General features: G+C 42.4%; 1 protein-coding gene across 8 annotated transcripts in view; it reads left to right on the top strand.

Annotated features, from left to right (window-relative positions):
* Positions 1-21,109, top strand: part of CCDC88A (coiled-coil and HOOK domain protein 88A) — a 365,179-nt gene that overhangs the window by 225,624 nt on the left and 118,446 nt on the right. For 7 of the 8 annotated variants that reach the window (XM_077813951.1, XM_077813949.1, XM_077813948.1 and 4 more), the window contains 2 exons: positions 3,260-3,406; positions 6,527-6,671. In XM_077813951.1, the coding sequence (XP_077670077.1) occupies positions 3,260-3,406; positions 6,527-6,671 (292 nt within the window). Of the gene's footprint in view, positions 1-3,259; positions 3,407-6,526; positions 6,672-21,109 lie in introns of those variants that run through there. The other variant, XM_077813953.1, reaches the window with a different exon arrangement.

Genomic DNA, 21,109 nt, shown 5'->3' with positions numbered 1-21,109 from the left:
GAGTTTAAGTCATGCAGATAACAATGAAACAAAATTTTGAAGTTGGTCAAGAAAATTAATCTGTAGGTGAGCATTTGAAAGTCAGATGCTAGAGCACATAGTGCATTTTCCATGGTGTGCCTGTGAAGAAGAGGACACTCATATGTGGGCCATCTGAAAGGGATGAATTTCACCATAGTATATAAATGATTTCAAGAACAATATGATGAAAGACTTGATGAAGGCAGAACTGAAAATAACAAAGTGGCCAAGTAGCTAAACAGATGGAATTTTCATGTTCCTAAAATGCTGGTTTAAAACAAATGCACACACACACACACACCCCCGCCACACACACACCCCTAGTCATTTGTGCACCTGAAATAATATTCGAAAATAATTTTTAACATTTGTGAAGTAAGGAACATGAAGTCAAGATTTCTTCGTTCAATATCAGTTTCATAGATTGCAGCTGGCTTGTGCTGACATTTGAAAAAGATATGCTTGGCTTGAATGAATCAAACTGAGTTCTTGTACGTTCGTTAATATTTTCGTCAGATGCCATTAAAGGATATGAAAACTGCTAGTACATATGCATCAGTTGAAGCTGTTGGGACCCCTTAAGCATGCTATTGCATTTTCAACAGTATTAGACATGTAATTATGGGTCTAGGCAAAATGGATGTATATGCATATACAAATAATTATGCTTTATTAGTAAGTACTCTTTAATGCTTTGATCTCTAATTCCTTCAACTTGAGGGATCTATTTGATATTAAAATAATTTATTAAATGGTGGCACAAGGAAGAGGGAGAGGTGTTTTATTGAACAAAGAGGTGGTTGCAGTTGAACAAGTACTTTTTGCCTAATATTTTGAAATATTGGTGGTATTTTGAATATGCAACTCAGTTAACAGGAACAACAATTGCTTAGGCTAGAGTGGCTTAATTTCCCATGTCCTACAAGGAAAATCCAGCCTCCACCTCACTGGCAACAGTGGTCCTCCAAGTAGTGCAAAACTAGTATTGTTCCTCTGTGCAAGGGAAGCCAACATTGTTTTAAAAAACAACAACCCTACAACTCCTGTTTGTTGCAGCCAGGACACTGACTGGGATTGTGCCTGTCCAGATCAAATTTCAAAATCCAGAGATAATTGAGGCCAAATCACGATTATTGGCAATGCATTTATCCATATCATTTTACTGAACATTTCTTTTTCCTAAGCTAATAATAGTTGGATAGTAAATGTTTACAGTACACTTACTTAAAATTTCATATAGACTTCAGTCTGCTTGAATCATAATAGAGGTCTGATTTTAATATTTCAGATGTAATTTTTAGCACTCAAACATTTTGTTGTGTAACATGCAGTTGGAAATGCATTTTTTATGAAAATAGGGCTCTCAAGCGATTAAAAAATAATCGTGATTAATCTCACGATTAAAAAAATTAACGATTAATTGTGCTGTTAATAATAGAATACCATTTATTTAAATATTTTTGGATGTTTTTTACATTTTCTAATATTTTGGTTTCAATTACAACACACAATACAAAGAATACAGTGCTCACTTATATTTATTTTTATATATATTTGCAGTGTAAAAAACAAAATAAATAGTATTTTTCAATTCCCCTAATACAAGTACTAAGGTGCAATCTCTCTATCATGAAAGTTGAACTTACAAATGTATAATTATGTACAAAAAAATAACTGCATTCAAAAATATAACAATGTACAACTTTAGAGCCTACGAGTCCACTCAGTCCTACTTCAGCCAGTCACTCAGAGAAACAAGTTTGATTACAATTTGCAGGAGATAATGCTGCCTGCTTCTTGTTTACAATGTCACCTGAAAGTGAGAACAGGCATTCGCATGGCATCGTTGTAGCCAGTGTTGCAAGATATTTACATGCAAAATGCGCTAAAGATTCATATGTCCCTTCATGCTTTAACCACCATTCCAGAGGACTGATGATGGGTTCTGCTCGATAACGATCCAAAGCAGAGAGGACTAATGCATGTTCATTTTCATCATCTAAGTCAGATGCCACCAGAAGGTTGATTTTCTTTTTTGGTGGTTTGGGTTCTGTAGTTTCTGCATTGGAGTGTTGCTTTTTTAAGGCTTCTGAAAGCATGCTCCACACCTTGTTCCGGCTCAGATTTTGGAAGGCATTTCAGATTCTTAAACCTTGGGTCGAGTGCTGTAGCTATTTTTAGAAATCTCATATTGGTACTTTCTTTGCGTTTTGTGAAACCTGAAGTGAAAGTATTCTTAAAACAAACATAGTTGGTGTTGGTCCTGCTTTGAGCAGAGGATTGGACTAGATGACCTCCTGAGGTATCTTCCAACCCTAATACTCTATGATTCTATGTGCTGGATCATCATCCAAGACTGCTATAACATGAAATATATGGCAGAATGCAGGTAAAACAGAGCAGGAGACATACAATTCTCCCTCAAGGAGTTCTGTAACAAATTTAATTAACATTTTTTTTAACAAGTATCATCAGCATGGAAGCATGTCCTTTGGAATGGTGGCCGAAGCTTGAATGGGTATACAAATGTTTAGCAAATCTGGCAAGTAAATACCTTGCAACGCCCGCTACAAAAGTGCTGTGTGAATGGCTGTTCTCACTTTCAGGTGGCATTGTAAATAAGAAGCAGGCAGCATTTTCTCCCTTAAATGTAAACAAACTTTTTTGTCTTAGTGATTGGCTGAACAAGAATTAGGACCGAGTGGATTTGTGGGCTCTAAAGTTTTACATTGTTTTGTTTATGAGTGCAGTTATGTAATTAAATAAATCTACATTTGTAAGTTACACTTTCACCATAAAGAGATTGTACAAAGTACTTGTATGAGGTGAATTAAAAAATAATATTTCTTTTGTTTATCATTTTTACAGTGCAAATATTTGCAATCAAAAATAATCTAAAGAGCACACTGTACACTTCGTATTCTGTGTTGTAACTGAAATCAATATATTTGAAAATGTAGAAAAACATCCAAAATATTTAATAAATTTCAATTGGTATTCTACTGTTTAACTGTGTGATTAATTGCAATTAATTTTTTTAATCGTGATTAATTTTTTTGAGTTAATGGCATGAGTTAAGTGCGATAATCGGGAGCCGTAGAAAATAGTATAAAACAAGTTTTTGTTTTTACCATTAAAATTTATTTTGTATTCTTACATTGATATTTTAAAAACTAGATATGCTGAATTCAGCTTTGTTATGAATGAGAAAACTTTGATTTCTGTTTAACTCTTGAAGGAGTTAAAAGAAGACAATCAGGTATTGTTGGAAACAAAGACAATGTTGGAAGATCAACTAGAAGGGACCCGAGCCCGTTCTGATAAATTACATGAACTGGAAAAGGAGAATCTGCAATTAAAAGCTAAACTACATGATATGGAGATGGTAAGTATTTAAATAGAAGATGACACTCATAACTGTGTTTTTAAGAAAAATATAACTGTTGTTTTTTGAATTTACATTTGAAAGTTTTAATAATGGAAGGCCTTCAAGTCTCAGTGGAAGAAAAAAGTAGGGCCTGAATAGCTTACAATTTTCAGACACACAAACATGATGTTATTTTCTTCAATAGCTTCAGTTCTGCGTAAAGAGACATCTGTTGCTAAGGGGAGTCTGTTGAACAGGAATATAGAACCAGTGATAGCAATTAAAACCTTCTTTGAGATAAAGATGGTATCTGGTTGAATATTCATCCAAAATTGAATTGGTCAAAATTTGGAAAGTTGACAAAAAACAGCAAAGTTTTCACAAATATTTTCACAAAAATATTTTCTGTGTTTTGTCCAGCTCTAATACAGACAATGCAATATTAAGTTTAAAAGAACAAATAATGTTTGTATAACTATTAACATTATTTTTCTTTTTTTAATATGTGATTTATCTTATTTATAATCTTATTTATCTTACCAAAATGCTAGCATGCCTTACCAAAATGATAAACACCCTCCTTCCCTTTACTTTGGAGCTCGGGGTGGCGGACTGAGTAGAGCCACCTCCCCAAGCTTAATGCTGACAAGAGAGTTCCTTTGTACAGGGGAAATTTTCCATGATTTGTTTCCAGTCACTTTGAGACCATTGTAATCAGTCCAAAAGTGGCCTTAGCAGACCAGAGAATCCAACTGTTAGTATTTTGTAAAATAATGGTGTGACAGGTTCGGTCACAGAGACCCCCTTGGGACTGTCACCTGACGTGCTGGAATTACCTCTGAGCCCGTTTTCCACTGCCAGCTTGGGACTCCAGGACCCTGCCTTGTTGAGCCAGACATGCTAGTCTGCTGCAACACAGACCCAGGTCTGGTCCACACCCCCAAAGCTGCAGGCTTGAACCAAAAGCTGCTCAGCAAATCACTTATCTCCAGCACCCAGACACCCAGTTCCCAATGGGATCCAAACCCCAAATAAATCCGTTTTACTCTGCATAAAGCTTATACAGGTAAACTCATAAATTGTCCTCCCTCTATAACACTGATAGAGAGATATGCACAGCTGTTTGCTCCCCCAGATATTAATCACTTACTCTTGGTTAATTAATAAACAAAAGTGATTTTATTAAGTACAAAAAGTAGGATTTAAGTGGTTCAAGTAATAACAGACAGAACAAAGTAAGGTACCAAGCAAAATAAAACAAAACATGCAAGTCTAAGCCTAATACATTTAAGAAACTGAATAGAGGTAAATCTCACCCTCAGAGGTGTTCCAATAAGCTTCTTTCACAGACTGGACTCCTTATTCTGGGCCCAATTGTTTCCCCGGTACAGTTCTTGTTAGTTCCAGCTCAAATGGTAACTAGGGGATTTCTCATGACCGGCAGCCTACTTTATTCTATTCCACCCCCTTTTATATCTTTGGCACAAGGCGGGAATCCTTTGTCTCTCTCTGGGTTCTTACCCTTCCTTCTAAACGGAAAAGAGCCAGGTTTAAGATGGATTCCAGTATCATGTGATATGTTCACATGTCCTGTGAGACTTCATTACCCACTGGTAAGCTTACAAGTAAACAGAGCCATTTACAACCAATTGTCCTAGTTAAAGCGAGCCAAATTTTGGTAAATTTTCAGAATGGAGTGGGGTAACTAGTGGTGTTCCCCAAGGGTCAGTCCTAGGACCAATCCTATTCATTGTATTCACAAATGATCTGCAGAAAGGGGTAAACAGTGAGGGCAAAGTTTGCAGACAATACTAAACTGCTCAAGATACTTAAGACCAAAGCAGACTGTGAAGAACTTCAAAAAGATCTCACAAAACTAAGTGATTGGGCAACAAAATGGCAAATGAAATTTAATGTGGATAAATGTAAAGTAATGCACATTGGAAAAAATAATCCCAACTATACATACAATATGATGGGGGCTAATTTAACTACAACTAATCAGGAAAGAGATCTTGGAGTCATCGTGGATAGTTCTCTGAAGATGTCCACGCAGTGTGCAGCGGCAGTCAAAAAAGCAAACGGAATGTTAGGAATCATTAAAAAAGAGATAGAAAATAAGACGGAGAATTTCTTATTGCCGTGATATAAATCCGTGGTACGCCCACATCTTGAATACCGCGTACAGTTGTGGTCCCCTCATCTCAAAAAAGATACACTGGCATTAGAAAAGGTTCAGAGAAGGGCAACTAAAATGATTAGAGGTTTGGAACAGGTCCCATATGAGGAGAGATTAAAGAGACTAGGACTTTTCAGCTTGGAAGAGAGGAGACTAAGGGGGGGATATGACACAGGTATATAAAATCATGAGTGGTGTGAAGAAAGTGAATAAGGAAAAGTGATTTACTTGTTCCCATACTATAAGAACTAGGGGCCACCAAATGAAATTAATGGGCAGCAGGTTTACAACAAATAAAAGGAAGTTCTTCTTCACACAACACTCAGTCAACCTGTGGAACTCCTTGCCTGAGGAGGTTGTGAAGGCTAGGACTATAACAGGGTTTAAAAGAGAACTAGATAAATTCATGGAGGTTAAGTCCATTAACGGCTATTAGCTGGGATGGGTAAGGAATGATGTCCCTAGCCTCTGTTTGTCAGAGAGTGGAGATGGAAGGGGGGGGGTGGGGGGAATCACTTGATCATTACCTGTTCTGTTCACTCCCTCTGGGGCACCTGGCATTGGCCACTGTCGGTAGACAGGATACTGGACTGGATGGACCTTTGGTCTGACCCAGTATGTCCATTCTTATCTTCTTATCAAGATTCCAGGCCACCATTAATGGCCCACACTTTGCATAGTTACAATAGAACTTCAGAGTAATACTTCATATTTTTAGCATCAGATACAAGAATGATACATTTATACAAATGTGATGAACACACTCAGTATATTATAAGCTTTGTAATGATACCTTACAAGAGACCTTTTGCATAAAGCATATTCCAGTTACATAATATTCACATTCCAAGCATATTTTCATAAAGCATATGGAGTGCAACGTTACAAATGGCTATTGAATTTTATATTTTTGTGCATTTTGAGGCAGACTATTTTAAAGGTTCATGTTAATTTTTAAGGAGCGTGATATGGACAGAAAAAAAATCGAGGAACTCATGGAGGAAAATATGACTCTAGAAATGGCTCAGAAACAAAGCATGGATGAATCATTACATCTTGGCTGGGAACTTGAACAGATTAACAGAACTACTGAGCTTTCTGAAGGTAAATGAATACTTGCCACTAGTTTAAATAGAAGTTTGGAATAGCATAGTTAAACAGGGTATCAGAGTAATACTATGAAATAATTTTGAAAATACTGATGTTTGAAGTGACCTATTTACATGCATAGTTATTTCTACAGTCATACGTATAAGGTGAAATCATCTTCAGTAGAGCTATACAGGTTTACACCAGCTGACAATTTGACCCAATTTGTTTAATTTAGAAAACAGCATGAAAATAACTAAAAGACCTTTATTTATATAATGATTTTTGTGACATGCTGAAGAAAAATATACCATTAATATAGAAATTTCCATCTTCTTTGGAATCAACTGGCTAAAACAGGCATCTGTTAATGATGATAGTTCCACTTGGAATGGCCTCTGCACTTTTCCACTTGTAAAATTAAAGCCCCTGTGCTGTGCACCTCTGGAATCTCCCTCATCTAGTGCAGGATTCTGAGGCTGTAAAGGGGAGTGGCCGAAACATGGGCATAGTTTGACTTCTGTATTTGGGGGTGGGGGACAGCTCCAGTCAGGCCAATGGGGCTGCACATGGTGAGGGAAATTCTGCGCCTGTCCAAGGCTGGAATTTTGCGGGCAACGCTCTCCCCCCCAAACTACGTCCCTGGGCCCAAACCATCCTTCAATTCTTTGTGTATCTCTGAAGGTGCAGTGAACTCAGTGTGTGTGAAATGTCCTAGATGCTTCTCTTGTCATTTTTTCTTTTGCCCTGTTTGGGTTATTTTTATTTTAGTTAGATTGTAGTTAGTCAACTTTTCTTTATTTAAGAAAGAAGAAATGGTTCCTGTCCAGCACAGGCATCATCTAGTCCCATACAGAACTGGAGGGTTGGCATAAACCTGCTGATGGTTCTGGACAGGTGTGAGGTCTGCTGATCTGTCTCACCCACAGCCTGCAGGGATCATCATCTGAAGCTCTAGAACGGGGTCGGCGACTTTCAGCATGCTGCCCATCAGGGTAATCCGCTGGTGGGCCACGAGACATTTTGTTTACATTGACCGTCTGCAGGCACAGTCCCACGCAGTTCCCAGTGGCCGCAGTTACCGGCCAGGGGGAGCTGGAGGAAGCAGCACTACCCTGATGGGCTGCATGCCAAAGGTCACTGACTCCTGCTTTAGAGCGTCCTATTGTGGGAATCTCTGCAGGCAAAATCATCAGAAACGCCCAAATTTCCAGGCTGGGATTCCAAGCAGGGCACAGCACAGCCTTCATCAGCTCCAAAATCCTCCCACTCTGGTTTTCCTAAGCTACCTTCAACATCATTGGCAGTGCCTGCTAATTGGCAGAGGAAGTGAAGTCCCAGATTGTTTCTTGAGTGTTGAGACACCCTCAGCACCTAAACATTTTGAAAAATCTTTTCCTGGGCATTATATAGAGAGACCTTGTGTATCTTCTGGGTCTCAGTCAGTGTCTCAGTACTTCTTGATACTAACGTTGGCTAAGACTGTTGAATCTGGTTTCAGTGTACTGACTTTGAAACCAGCCAAGACTCAAAAGGCCAGTCTTTCTACTCCCACTCCCAAGACACCTAATGTTGTAGTCACTGGTGTTGATGCTTCAGATCTGAGAACAAGCCAAAAAGAGCTTTACCTGAATCTTGCTTCAATATCATCTGCTGGTACCAAATCCCTAGATATGCAGGGTTTTCCTGTTTGTATGCAATTACCTGGACAAGGAGTGGAGAAAGCATATTGAGAGGAGCTACCTGGTTTCAATAGAGCAGAGCTATCAAAAGAATTTATATACAGTGATTCTTGGGACCATATTACCTGAGCACTGGACATATTTGATTTTCCCAGTGCCATATTGCCCACATTCTAGTCCCAGTACATATTCTACTTCAAGGTTGGAAAGAATTATGAGCTTTCACCCTTTGTCTGAACCGTCACCAGATCCAGTGAAAAAGTTTGGTCTGACACTTGAGAGCGGTTTGAGAGGGGTTTGGTTGCTTCAGATAACTTGCAAGTCATGGATTCATAACTGAGAACAGACACAAATTAAATATATAGCTATGTGGGGATATTTCTTTCCCACACTATGGGTGAAAATTGCTAACTATCAGGCACTGTGAGCACTATATCAAGGGACGTACTTCTGACCTTTAGTAACAGCCCTTTAGGAACAACAGAGGGTTGGTGACCAATCTGCTGGATTCCAAAGAGGATTTTCCTGATTACCAACCAACCAGAAGTTATCCCTGAGATACTTTTCCTTCTGACTATAGTACTGACCTCAAACTGCAAGCCCGACAACCATTTGGGGAGCAAAACCAAAATATTCTCAGGGGTAAAGCATATCTGTCTCCAGACTTTGGTTCAGAGCTACATGGGCGTCTTGTCCCAGTCCTTGGAACTTTGTATAAACAAAGAACAAGCTGTACCCTTTGGAACCCTAACCTTAGCCCAGGAAGCTCTACTGACTTAAATTGTAACCCAAGCCCCAGGAGACCTACTCTTTGCAACTAAAACCCTAGACCAGAGAGCCCTACTGACCCAGACCCTAACCCAAACCTAACCGTAGGCAGGGGAGACCTGCTGACTCTAATCCTAACTGTAGGCCAATGAGCTCTACTTTTTGTAACCCTAGGCCGAGGATCCCTATTGAATCAGCCCCTTAGACTGGAGGGCCATATAGTTTGTAACCCTAACCCTGAATTGGGGAGTCCTACCCTTTTAAAATCTAACCATAGACCACTACTGACTCCAATCCCAACTGTTGGCCAGGAAGCCTACAACTCGAACCCTAATCGTGGGCTGGTGATAGGGCTGACCTTAGGCCAAATGATGCCCCTCTCCCCCCCCGATCTACTTGTTAAACTTTTGAATACCTTATTTTTATTGCATTTTAGCCCATTTCACAAATTTGATACATGATTTTCATGCATGATTTATCACTGTCATATAAGATGATAAATTTGCATGCTAGGATCTGTAAATCTGTATTTATACATGCCATATATAAGCAAATTCATTCTTCTTTGAGTGATGTCTCCGTGGGTGCTCTACTTCACGTGTCAGTGCGACCTGGCACTGTTGATCGGAGATTTTCAATAGTAGTGTCCATCTGGTTTGCGCTTGTGCAGTGGTCGCCTTGCAGTACTGTTGGCACCCCTTCTAGCGCATGTGACCAAACCCCCTCAGTTCCTTCTCAACCATCCTCAGGGACAGAGAGACAAAGCTCTGTAATGGTGTTGACAACAAACCTAGAAAAGGAATTAGAAATAGTATTATTTAGAAATAGTTAAGTTTCAGTTAGTAGTTAATTATAGTTTCAACAAAACTCCACACACCCTTTAGTTTCTTTTCTCTGATAAAAGTTACCTCAGCGAGGAACCTTAACAACAGGCCTGATTCTCCAGGCTTTAAGACATGCAACTCTTGTAGGGATTCTATGCCCATTTTGGGATTCACTATGTGTCACTCATACCACAAAACTGCACTTACTGCAGCAACGTCAAGGCTAGAGCCAGGTGTGATAGAGATCTCCACCTGAAACCTTTCCTCATGGAAAAGTCTCTCCAGCCAGCCTCTGACCCCGAATAACAGGACCCCTCGACTGGGGACTCTCGAGGCATGTCATCACTGGAGGTGGGAAAGACTCCTTTCTCTAAGAAAACGAGGAAAAAAGCAATGTTGTCCCCACAAAGAGAGAACCGTTAAAATGAAAACTGTCTCCTGCACAGTTGCTATCCTCAGTGCCACCCATGCTGAGAGTGAGCACCTTTGAGGTACTGGGAACCTCTGGCCCCACCCACTCTGGGGCCTCTGCTGTCAAGGGTAAGGAGAGAAGAGGCAAACACAAGCCACTCTCCTCCTCTAGGGCACTGAAAATGCTGGTGAAAGTGACGGCATCGCAGGCATCTCCAATAACTAAGCCAATACCACCAACAGTATTGGCACTGACCAAGAGATCTAAAATGGCACCATCAGCACCAGTTAAACCATTGCACACACAAACGGCACTGACCATGGCAACATCAAAATCATCAGGACCTATGAACGCTGCACCAAAATCCTTGGCACCTTGTTGGTTTACACAACATACCGACATGACGATGTCCTCCACTCGAGGCTCTCCATTATTCAGCATGGACAGCTCTCTGGTGCAGACAGCACATGAGCAACCAAATTTTCCCATTGCCCCACCTTTTTCATGCGAGGAGGACAGTGACAAGGAGGAGGGCATCTTCTCATCATGCCATTCCTCGCCCACTGGCACAGGACCATTGCTGGGACCCATCAGATCCAGGGACCACATGCCTGAGATATGCAACCATGAAAGGAAAACCCATGGATGTGCCTACCCATACCTTTCACAATGCAATGGCCAAAATAGGACCCATGGGCAACCTACAGGGCACACTGTCTCAGACCTCCCACTCCTCAGAGACATATACGCCCCATAACGGCCTCCTTACAGGAGGTCTCGGAGGCCCCTGAGGAAATGGGAGAGGAAAGAGACGAAGACACGGAACAGCACATTTTGCCTGCCCACAATTCACCTTCATCACTGGATGAGGCAGCAATGCTACTGCCCCCCACTGCAGTAGACGATTTCAAACAATTTCAGGAGTTATTCCGCCAAGTAGCACAAAGCGAGAACATCCCTTTCAAGGAGGTGACGGAAAACCAACACAGACTCCTTGAAATTTTACACGCGGCCTCCACGTCGAAGATAGCTTTACCCTACCAACGATGCGTTGATGGAACCGGCAGACACAGTCTCACAAACACCAGCAACTATTCCCCAATGTGTAAGAGAATTGACTGAAAATACTTCATACCAACAAAGGGGATGGACTTCCTTTTTTTGCACCCCCAGCCCAACTCCCTACTGGTGGAAGTGGCAAATGAACAAGGGAAACAGCTACAGAATAGGTTGTCTGCTCTAGATAAAGACTAGAAGAGACTAGACCTATTCGGCCGTAAGGTCTATTGTTCTGCAACCTTACAGTTCCTCACTACCAACTATGCTGCCCTCCTGCTGAAATATAATTATAACAAAATGAACAAATTCCTCAATGACATCCCTGAGGAAAAACTAGAACAATTCAAGGCCATTATTAGCAAGGGACAATTTGTTGCCAGAACAATGCTGCATGCATCCATTGATGTGGCAGACATGGCCACATGAATGACAGCCAGGGCAGTAGTCAAGCGCAGAGCATCATGTCATCCGGGATCCCAAAAGACCTCCAAGGGAAGATAGAGGACCTACCATTCAATAGAGAAAAACTGTATTCTGCCAGAATGGATGAAGTTCGTCACTCCATGAAGGACTCACTGGCGACTCTCCTCACTCTAGGCGTTTATACACCCACAAGAATGCAGAGACGCCGAACTCAGCAGTAGCAGTCTGCAACATCTCAAACAATGCCAGCCAAGCCACAATTTTGAAACATTCGTCAAGGGTCTGAAAGATCTCCCCTGTCAAACAGTGCCAACTACAGAAATTACCACATTTTTGGTCACCGCCTATGCCCTTTTTATTACACCTGGGCACCCATTACCACGGACCAATGGGTACTAGAGATAATAAGGTAGGGTTGCTCCATCGCACTCGTTCCACCCCACCTGCCCAGTCTTCCTCTCCGCCTCTCTTCAGGGACCCTTCTCATAAGTACTGCCTACAACAAGAAATAAATCATCTTCTACAGTTAGGTGCCATGGAACATGTTCTATCACAACACAAGGGGAAGGGTTTCTATTTCCACTACTGCTTAATCCAGAAGAAAAATTGAGAATGGAGGCCTATGTTCCCTTCCCTGTAAGCTGTGCGGTTGGACGGCCGCCCAGGAGAGATTCAAGTGCCGCGCAGCTGATTAGCAGAGCGCTCACATCCAGCAGTGTGTGTTCAGGTGCCCCTCCCCCTGCTGCTTTGCTGCCATGTTACTCCGTCCTGCAGCTGCTCCCGGGACCCTTCTACTGGCTATGTAGAGCCAGGGGGGTAGGGGGTGCTGATGTCAGGGTGTCACCCTTCCACTGACCCATACCTCATCTCTGCAGAGCAGGGCAGAGGGGACAGCCTGGATCAAGACTCGGAACTGCTGCAGTCTGAGGTCTGAATACTCCAGCTTCTGGGTGATGAGTGAGTGCCTTTCTGAAAGAGACAGCACACTGTCTCTGAGACTTCCCCAGCAGCCAGCTCACACAGTCTCTATCTCTCTGCCCCCTCCACACTCTCCCCCCCCACTCTCCCCTGCCCATGTACCTCATCTCCTCAGATATGGGGCAGGGGAGACAGAGCTGAGAGTCAGGACAGAGCAGGAGAGCTTTCAGTGAGTGACTTAAAGAGACGGCACACAACGTCTCTTAGAAACGTCCCCAGCAGCCAGCGCACACACTGTCTATGTGTGTGTGTCTCTGTCTGTCTGTCTCTCTCTTTCACACACACACACACACACACACACACACACTCACTCTGTGTCACACTCACCTCCCAACACATATTTGTATTATTGTTGCTGTTACTTCTTGGTACTTCCTACAATGCACATATATTATCTGTAATTTTATTCTTTCAAAGTGTGTTATTTTAGTGTTTTGACTGGTCTATGCATTTCATAATTTTTATTTCTCTTACATTTAAATTTAATTCTTTGAGTAGTGAGTTCTAAAATGCCTAACCTGTCCTGGCTGGAGTAATTATTCCTATAGTAACTTTTTAAAAATATATATTATATCTAGGTTTTTTGTTTCTACTGGTGGCGCACATCCGCACATATCTTGGTGCACATAACATTTATTCTGCATATGGATGGAAAAAGTTAGAGGGAACATTGATGTAGACCCATTTTAGATCTCAGAAAACTCAACAAGTTCATACGAACCAAAGATTCAAGATGGTCACACTGGCCTCAATAATACGAGCACTGAAAAGGGGGGACTGGTTCTCAGCCCTCGACGTTCCATATCACCGTACATCCCGCACACAGGTGGTTCATAGTGGGAAGTTTCATAGTGGGAAGTGACCCCTTTGAGTAAAAAGTTCTACCATTTAGACTGTCGACCACTCTGAGAGTATTCTCCAAAACCCTTGCAGTAGTAATGGCACATCTGCGCAGGCAAGGGATCATAATATTCCCATATCTAGACAATTGTCTACTGAAGGGTCCCACCCAAGTAGAAACAATAGACATCAGTCAAAGGACTACCATCCTTTTTTGGAGACTAGGGTTATGAATAAGTGAACAAAAATCAACCTCAGTCCCAGTACAACAATTGGACTTCATTGGCACACACCTGGACTTCATAGAGGCCAGACCGTCACTCCCAGTGACCAGATTCCTGACACTGACCAACCTCATATTGGTAGTCACAAACAGCCTGCGGGTATCAGCACGCACCTGCCTATGCTTACTAGGTTACACGGCTGCCACCACTTTTGTAGAAAGGTATGCTCGACTACTTATGTGTTGCCTAGAAGGCTGGCTGAGTGCGGTATACATACCAAATGAGCACAGCCTGAACAAAAGTCTAACAGTGACAATGAATATCCAACAATCATTACAGTGGTGGACACAACCAGAGAATGTGTGCATGTGGGTCCCTTTGCAACAGGACCCGCCATCTGTACTGATCACAACAGATGTCTCGCTGATTGGTTAGGGTGCCTATGTGAACCACCACACCATCCAGGGGACGTGGTCTCCTATGGAGACACAGTTACGCATCAACCTCCTCAAACTACACGCAGTGCGCAATACATATGCTCACTTCCTTCCACTGATAAAGAACAAAACAAATATCAAATGACCAAAATGAGTAATGACCAAAAACATTGCATGAATGTTCTACATAAATTGGCAAGGGGGAGCCTGCTCCTGTTGCCTATGCATTGAGACCATGAAACTGTGGAACTGGTGCATAACCCACAACTTCAGTATCACCACCTCCTATATAACCGGTCACCAAAACATGACAGCGGACACACTAAGCAGACATTTTTCCCAGGACCACCAATGGGAACTGTACAACAATGTTACAACCCATATTCCAATTATGGGGGTTCCCCCTCATCGACCTGTTCATGACATCACAGAACCAAAAGTGTCCACATTTTTGCTCATGAGCAAGACTGGGGCACCAATCTTTAGGGGACACTTTCCGAATCAGATGAGATGCTCCTCTTCTTTATGCATTCCCGCAGATACAGATGATCTCATGAGTAACACACAGGATATGGTCAGACAAAGCCAAGGTCATGCTAATAGTCCCAACGTAACCCAGACAGACCTTGTATCCTTACCTGATGTGCATGGCGACGTGCACTCCATGATCTCTCCCACTCAGGTTGGACCTGTTCTCACAGGACAATGGCCAGATTCTCCATCTGAATCTGGAGACACTTCACTTGAAGGTGTGGCTCCTCCATGGCTCCATCACGATGAGTTAACCTGTTCAGAACAGGTTAAATACATATTACTAAACAGCAAGAGACTAATCACAAATACTACTTACCTCCAAAAATGGAAAAGATTCTCCTTATGGTGTCAGAACAAACGAAAAACTGCAGTCACGGCACCACTTCCATTGGTGTTAGACTACATACTGGAATTAAAAAATCCAGGACTTTCAACAAGTCCATTAAAGTGCATCTCGCAGCCATTACCCCACCTTCCATCACAAAATCGACAGAATGTTAATATTTGCATACCCAATTACTAAAAGCTTTTTCACAGGGATACAGAATGTTTATCCAGAAATATGCGTCCCAACTCTAGCATGAGACTTAAACCTGGTCCTCAGAGGCCTCACCAGATCTCTGTTTGAACCATTAGCTACCTGCTCCCTACTTTACCTGTCTATGAAGTTAGCATTCTTAGTCACAATCACATCTGCACGACGAGAAAGCAAATTAGGAGCTCTCATGGTGTACCCTCCATACCCCATATTTTTTAAGGATAGGGTCACATTGAGACCACACCCAAATTCATGCCCAAAGTATCTCAGCATTTCATCTCAACCAGCCGATCCACTTGCCTACATTCTATCCCAGACCTCATGGAAACACACAAGAGGCTATTCTGCATACCTTGGACTATCAGATGCACAATTGCATTCTACTTAGAACTAAGCTTTTTCGAATCTCTCCAAGGCTTTTTGTGTCCATTACAGAGCGTTCCAAAGGCTCTGCTATATCCACACAGAGACTATCAAAATGACTATCTACTTGCATGCATTTATGTTATCAACAAAACAAAACGGACTCCCCCGCCATCAGGGATCAAAACTGATTTGACAAGATATATGATTACCTCAATAGCCTTCTTGAACAACGTACCCATTATAGACATACGTAGAGCGGCCACCTGGGCCTCAGAACACACACTCACAAACCAGTATGCAATAACTCAAAGCTCAGGCTCAGATGTGATGCTAGGACTAACGGTACTAGCCTCATCTATACATAAAACTCCGAAGACCCTTCCGTCCTGAGCGGGGCACTGCTCTACAATCACGTGGAGCACGACAGGGACATCACTCAAAGACGAAGAGAAGGTTACTCACCCTGTGCAGTAACTGAGGTTCTTCAAGATGTGTGTCCCTGTGGGTGCTCCACTACCCACCCTCCTTCCCTCGACTTTGGAGTTTTCAGTAAGGACTCTAAGGTGGAGAAGGAACTGAAGGGGTTGGGTCACGTGCTAGAAAAGGCATCAACAGCGCTGCAAGATGACCGCTGCGTACATATGACCCAGACAGACACTGCTACCAAGAATCTCCGATTAATGGCGCCCAGATGCACTGACACCTTTAAGTGGAGCACCCACAGGGACATACATCTTGAAGAACCTCAGTTACTGCACAGATTGAGTAACTTTCTCTTTTATCTTAGCTTATAAAAACTTTAATTTTAAGAATAACTGAAATGTACTAACATCAAGAAATTGAACTATGCACCAAAATTGGGTAGACAAGTCTTAAAACACAAGTACAGTTTCACAATTACACAATAAAACAAAGGTTCACAATATCGCGTCTGGGCTCTCATTTCGTTCTCATATCTCACTGGCTGACCAGTGATACCCTGTCCCTTATATACCCACAAGGGCATGGCTGACAACATTCTAAGAGGTTCAAGGAAAATGTAGTTCTCAGAAAGTCTGGAAAGTTCCATGAGATTCTACAAAGGTTCAGAACATTCTAGGAGGTTAGTGAAAAATGAATGCACATACGGAATACCTGAAACATTTTACTTCAAACATTCTATTTTCCCTTTTGTCGCTAACAACAACCTTAACCTGAGGCCGGGAGGACCTACCCTTTGCAGCCCTAACCCTGGAGTGGGGAGCCCTACTGATCCTACACCTAGGCTGGGGAGCCCTGCTGACCCCAACCCTAATCCTAAATCCTGAGAGATCTACTGACCACAATCCTAACCCTTTAGGGAGCCCTAAAGAACCCAACCTTAATCCTAGGCCTGCGAACTCTACCCTTTCTAAACCTAAACCCTGGCTAGGGAGCCCATTTGACCCCAAGTTTAATCCTAGGTGAAGGAGTCCTATCCTTTGTAAACCTAGCTCTAGTCCGGGGAACCCAACTGACCCCAACTCTTACCCTAGCCGATAGGCATTATCACATTACCCAACTGACCCCTACTCTTACCCTAGGTGATAGGCATTATCAGGACAGGATTGTATTTCTAACAGTCCAATAGCACCTTATTTCAGTGTGACTAGTTTGGAATGTAAGGATGTGACTGTTCGCTTCCTAGCTTATGGCTGCCTCTGCTACTTAGGCAAAGGCCTTAGCCTAAGAACAGGGCCTCAGACTGTCACAGTAAGAGAAGGCCCTTACACCAGCAGACAGTGATTTTGATCCTCTCTTTTATACCTCTATAACTAGCTAAATGATAAACATATACCTAAATTCTTAAAGTATAGGCCTTTGCAGACAGGCCTGAATATCTATATCCTAACACCTCACATTCCAAACTAGTCACACTGAAATAAGGCAATCTGGGGCTGTTAGAAAGGTGATCTGATCTATCATCTCCAGAGAAAGGGAAGAGCCTAGAGGATGTAAAAGGAAGTTTAGTTTGATAGTTTTCTGTTCGGTAAGAACTCACTTATCAATAGACACAGCTGGGAAACCCTTATGTCTTTATAGATATAGTTGTGAAATCCACACTTCTGTATTGTTTTGTCATTATAGTTCCCACTTTGCTATTGTTTGTTTGCATGGTCTCTATCTGGTTCCGTGATTGTTTCTGTCTGCTGTATAATTAATTTTGCTGGGTGTAAACTAATTAAGGTGGTGGGGTATAATTGATTAAATAATCATGTTACAATGTGTTAGGATTGGTTAGTTAAATTTCAGTAAAATGATTGGTTAAGATATGGCTAAGCAGAACTCAAGTTTTACTGCATAGTCTGCAGTCAATCAGGAAGTAAGGGGGTGGGGAATGGGAACAGGGAATGGGGGTTTGGGAAATTGGAATCATGTTTTGCTAAGGGGGGGGAATGGGAAGAAGGAGACAGGTAAGGCTCTGTGGTGTCAGAGCTGGGAAGGGGGACACTAAGGAAGGAAACTGGAATTACGCTTGCTAGAAGTTCACCCCAGAAAACATCGAATTGTTTGCACCTTTGGACTTCGGGTATTGTTGCTCTCTGTTCATGCGAGAAGGACCAGGGAAGTAAGTGAGTGAAGGAATAAGCCCCCTGACACCGAGTATGATAATCTTGTTTATATCTTTGTATTGTGAATTACAAATATGTGTGATATATCTGTATTTCAAACTTTGTGCTGTGTTTCTGGGTGATACCCCCAGACAGATTGGCATCAGCATTATCCAGCCTGCTTGATGGCCTATCAAAGGCAATCAGCTATACAATTAACCCATTGAGAGATGGCAGGGGCTACAACCTACGAGTTAGCAAGACATGTAGGGGCATGCTTGTGGACAGAGAACTCTAAGGCTTTTCTATGCCATGTGCTGTAAATTTGTGTTTGGGACAAAGGGAGTACGAGCCACATGGCAAAAGAATATAAAAGGCTGCTGCATCTTCCCCAGTTTGGTCTTCAGTTTTGCTTCCAACCTCTGGAAATTGGGGTTCTCTACAAACAGTTCAAAACAAACTGAAGCATTGAACAAAGGACTGAATGACCCATCCAAGCTGTGGATGTGCTCCAGAGGGACTTTCAAACCAGCAAATTCAATACTATTGCTAAGAACCTGAAATATGGACTTTGAAGTCTTAAGTATGTATCTGACTCCTTTGACAATATAACAACTCTCTCTTTGGTTTTTCTTTTCTTTTATAATAAACCTTTAGTTTTAGATACTGAAGGATTGGCTGGCAGTATGATATTTGGGGTAAGATCCAAACTAATACTGATCTGGTAAAGTGGCTGGCCCTTTGTGGATCAGAAGGCCATTTTGTATAGTGAGCAGAGTTTTTAAATAACTTCTCACTGTACTGGACCGTCGTGCTGATTGAGGATCACAATTAGCCTTCTACTTGGACAGGACTTAACCCTTCTGGAAGTTGCCATGATTGTTCCTCTCCACCACCAAATAATCCCAAGGCAGTGCTATATTTAAACAATACCTCTGTAAATGGATCTCACAGTCTATATGTTTATCTTACGAACTCCACAATAGACAACCTCCTACCTCAATCAGAACATATTCCACATGATCGTTATCTCCCCGATTGCTTTCTTAATCATGTCTCCATTGATGACATTTGTAAGACTGCCACATGGGCATTGACAGACACTTTAACCCAGCACTATTCTGTTATGCACAATGCCATAACAGACACTCTCCTTGGACATGCTGTCCTATCCTCAGCAGTACATGTCGCTCCAAAACCCCAGCCTTCCTACTATGGGCACTACTTAATTGTCATCTACAGAGGAGCACTCAAAGAATAGAGAGTTACTCTCCCTGTGCAGTAACTGAGGTTCTTTGAGATGTGTGTCCCTATGGGTGCTCCACTACCTGCCCTCCTCCCCTCTGCTTTGGAGCTGAAAATATACACTCTGCATCAGAGAAGGAACTGGGGGTGGTCGGACAGCACAGCACTATGTACACGTTCTGCATACAGTGTAAGAGAGGGGAGGTGTGCATGTGTGGTCCGACAGGCGCCGCTGGTGAAGATCTCCGAGCCCAGGTGCAGGTGGCACGGTTGCACCTACAGTGGAGTACCCATAGGGAGACACATCTCGAAGAACCTTACTTACTGCAGAGGGTAACTAACCCTCTCTTTTCACCCTTTTTGGTACTGGCTTCCTTCCTTCCTAAACTGTGTCAGGGAGATCTCAGGCACTGGTGCTGGTTCATGGAACTGTTGTTGAGAACACTGTATCAAAGCATACCCAGCTAGATTGAAGGCAGCATCTATAGGATGTCTTTGCACAATGTTCCTCATACAGTTTTGCAGAGCTGCTACCTGAAGTTCTCTGTATGTGCTTCAAGCAGATGTTTCCCTAGCTGAGCTCTGATTTGGAAAAGTGAAATTGCAATAATTTGTGATGCTTTCTTGAGCTGGCATCCAGAGCTGATATTTATTTTGGTAGTTCTTCTTTGAATGCTTATTCATGTCCATTCCACGTTAGGTTCATGTTCACAGTCATTGATTTTTCCCTCAGTGATATCCATTGGGCCTGCTCTAGCACCCTCTGTTGCCGCGCACTCATCTGCTGGTATAAAGGGCCTGGCCAACTCCGCACCTTCTCAGTTCTTTCTTACTGTCTATGATGGTTGCTAGAACAGCTCCTCTTGCTTTAGCAAACTCTTACTCAGTGGTTTTAGTTTAGTCCTTTTCCCTGGTTTTTCTATCCCAGTTCTTTATTTTCTCAGTTTGGACTGTTGTAGATTAGTCATACATAGTTAGTTGGTACTTCTCGCCCTGTTAGCAGATTTTCGTCCACTCCCGGTGCCAGGGCATGCCTCAGTCCCCAGGTTTCAAGCCCTCTGCCTCCTGCAGCAAGCCCATGCCTGTAAGTGACCTTTACTCTTCTCTGAACAAATGGTTGTGAAGCTTCACGGCCTGAAGGATTCTAGAGTCACTCTGAGTCCCTGGGTCTATTGCACCAGCACCTTCAAGGAAACACTTCAGGCCTCAACAACCGGTCTGCTTCTTGGCTTCAGCACTGCACCAGGACCTGTTTGAGAAGCAAATTGGGTTATAAATGAAGACATCTGCCCCCACCCTCTTCAGCCTTGCTACCGGTCTCTCAAAGATACTGGGGAGGCCCCAAGCAGAACTTTTGAGGAGGTGCCCAAAGACGTTATACTAGTTTCTGAACTGGATCCTGCCCTCATTTTGTTTTCAAACTCTCTTTCCCGCTTCAGCCTGGACTGCTGGATACTGAGTACAGTGGAGGAAGGTTACACTCTCCAGTTTATTTCTGTCTCTCCCTCCCACCCCACTTCCTCATCCCTCTTCAGGGACCCTTCTCATGAGCA

Source organism: Eretmochelys imbricata, chromosome 3 (genome assembly GCF_965152235.1).
Source record: "Eretmochelys imbricata isolate rEreImb1 chromosome 3, rEreImb1.hap1, whole genome shotgun sequence".
NCBI classification, from domain to species: Eukaryota; Metazoa; Chordata; order Testudines; family Cheloniidae; genus Eretmochelys; species Eretmochelys imbricata.
The sequence above is the reverse complement of the archived record's forward strand: the minus strand, read 5'-3'. Positions and strand labels throughout refer to the sequence as shown.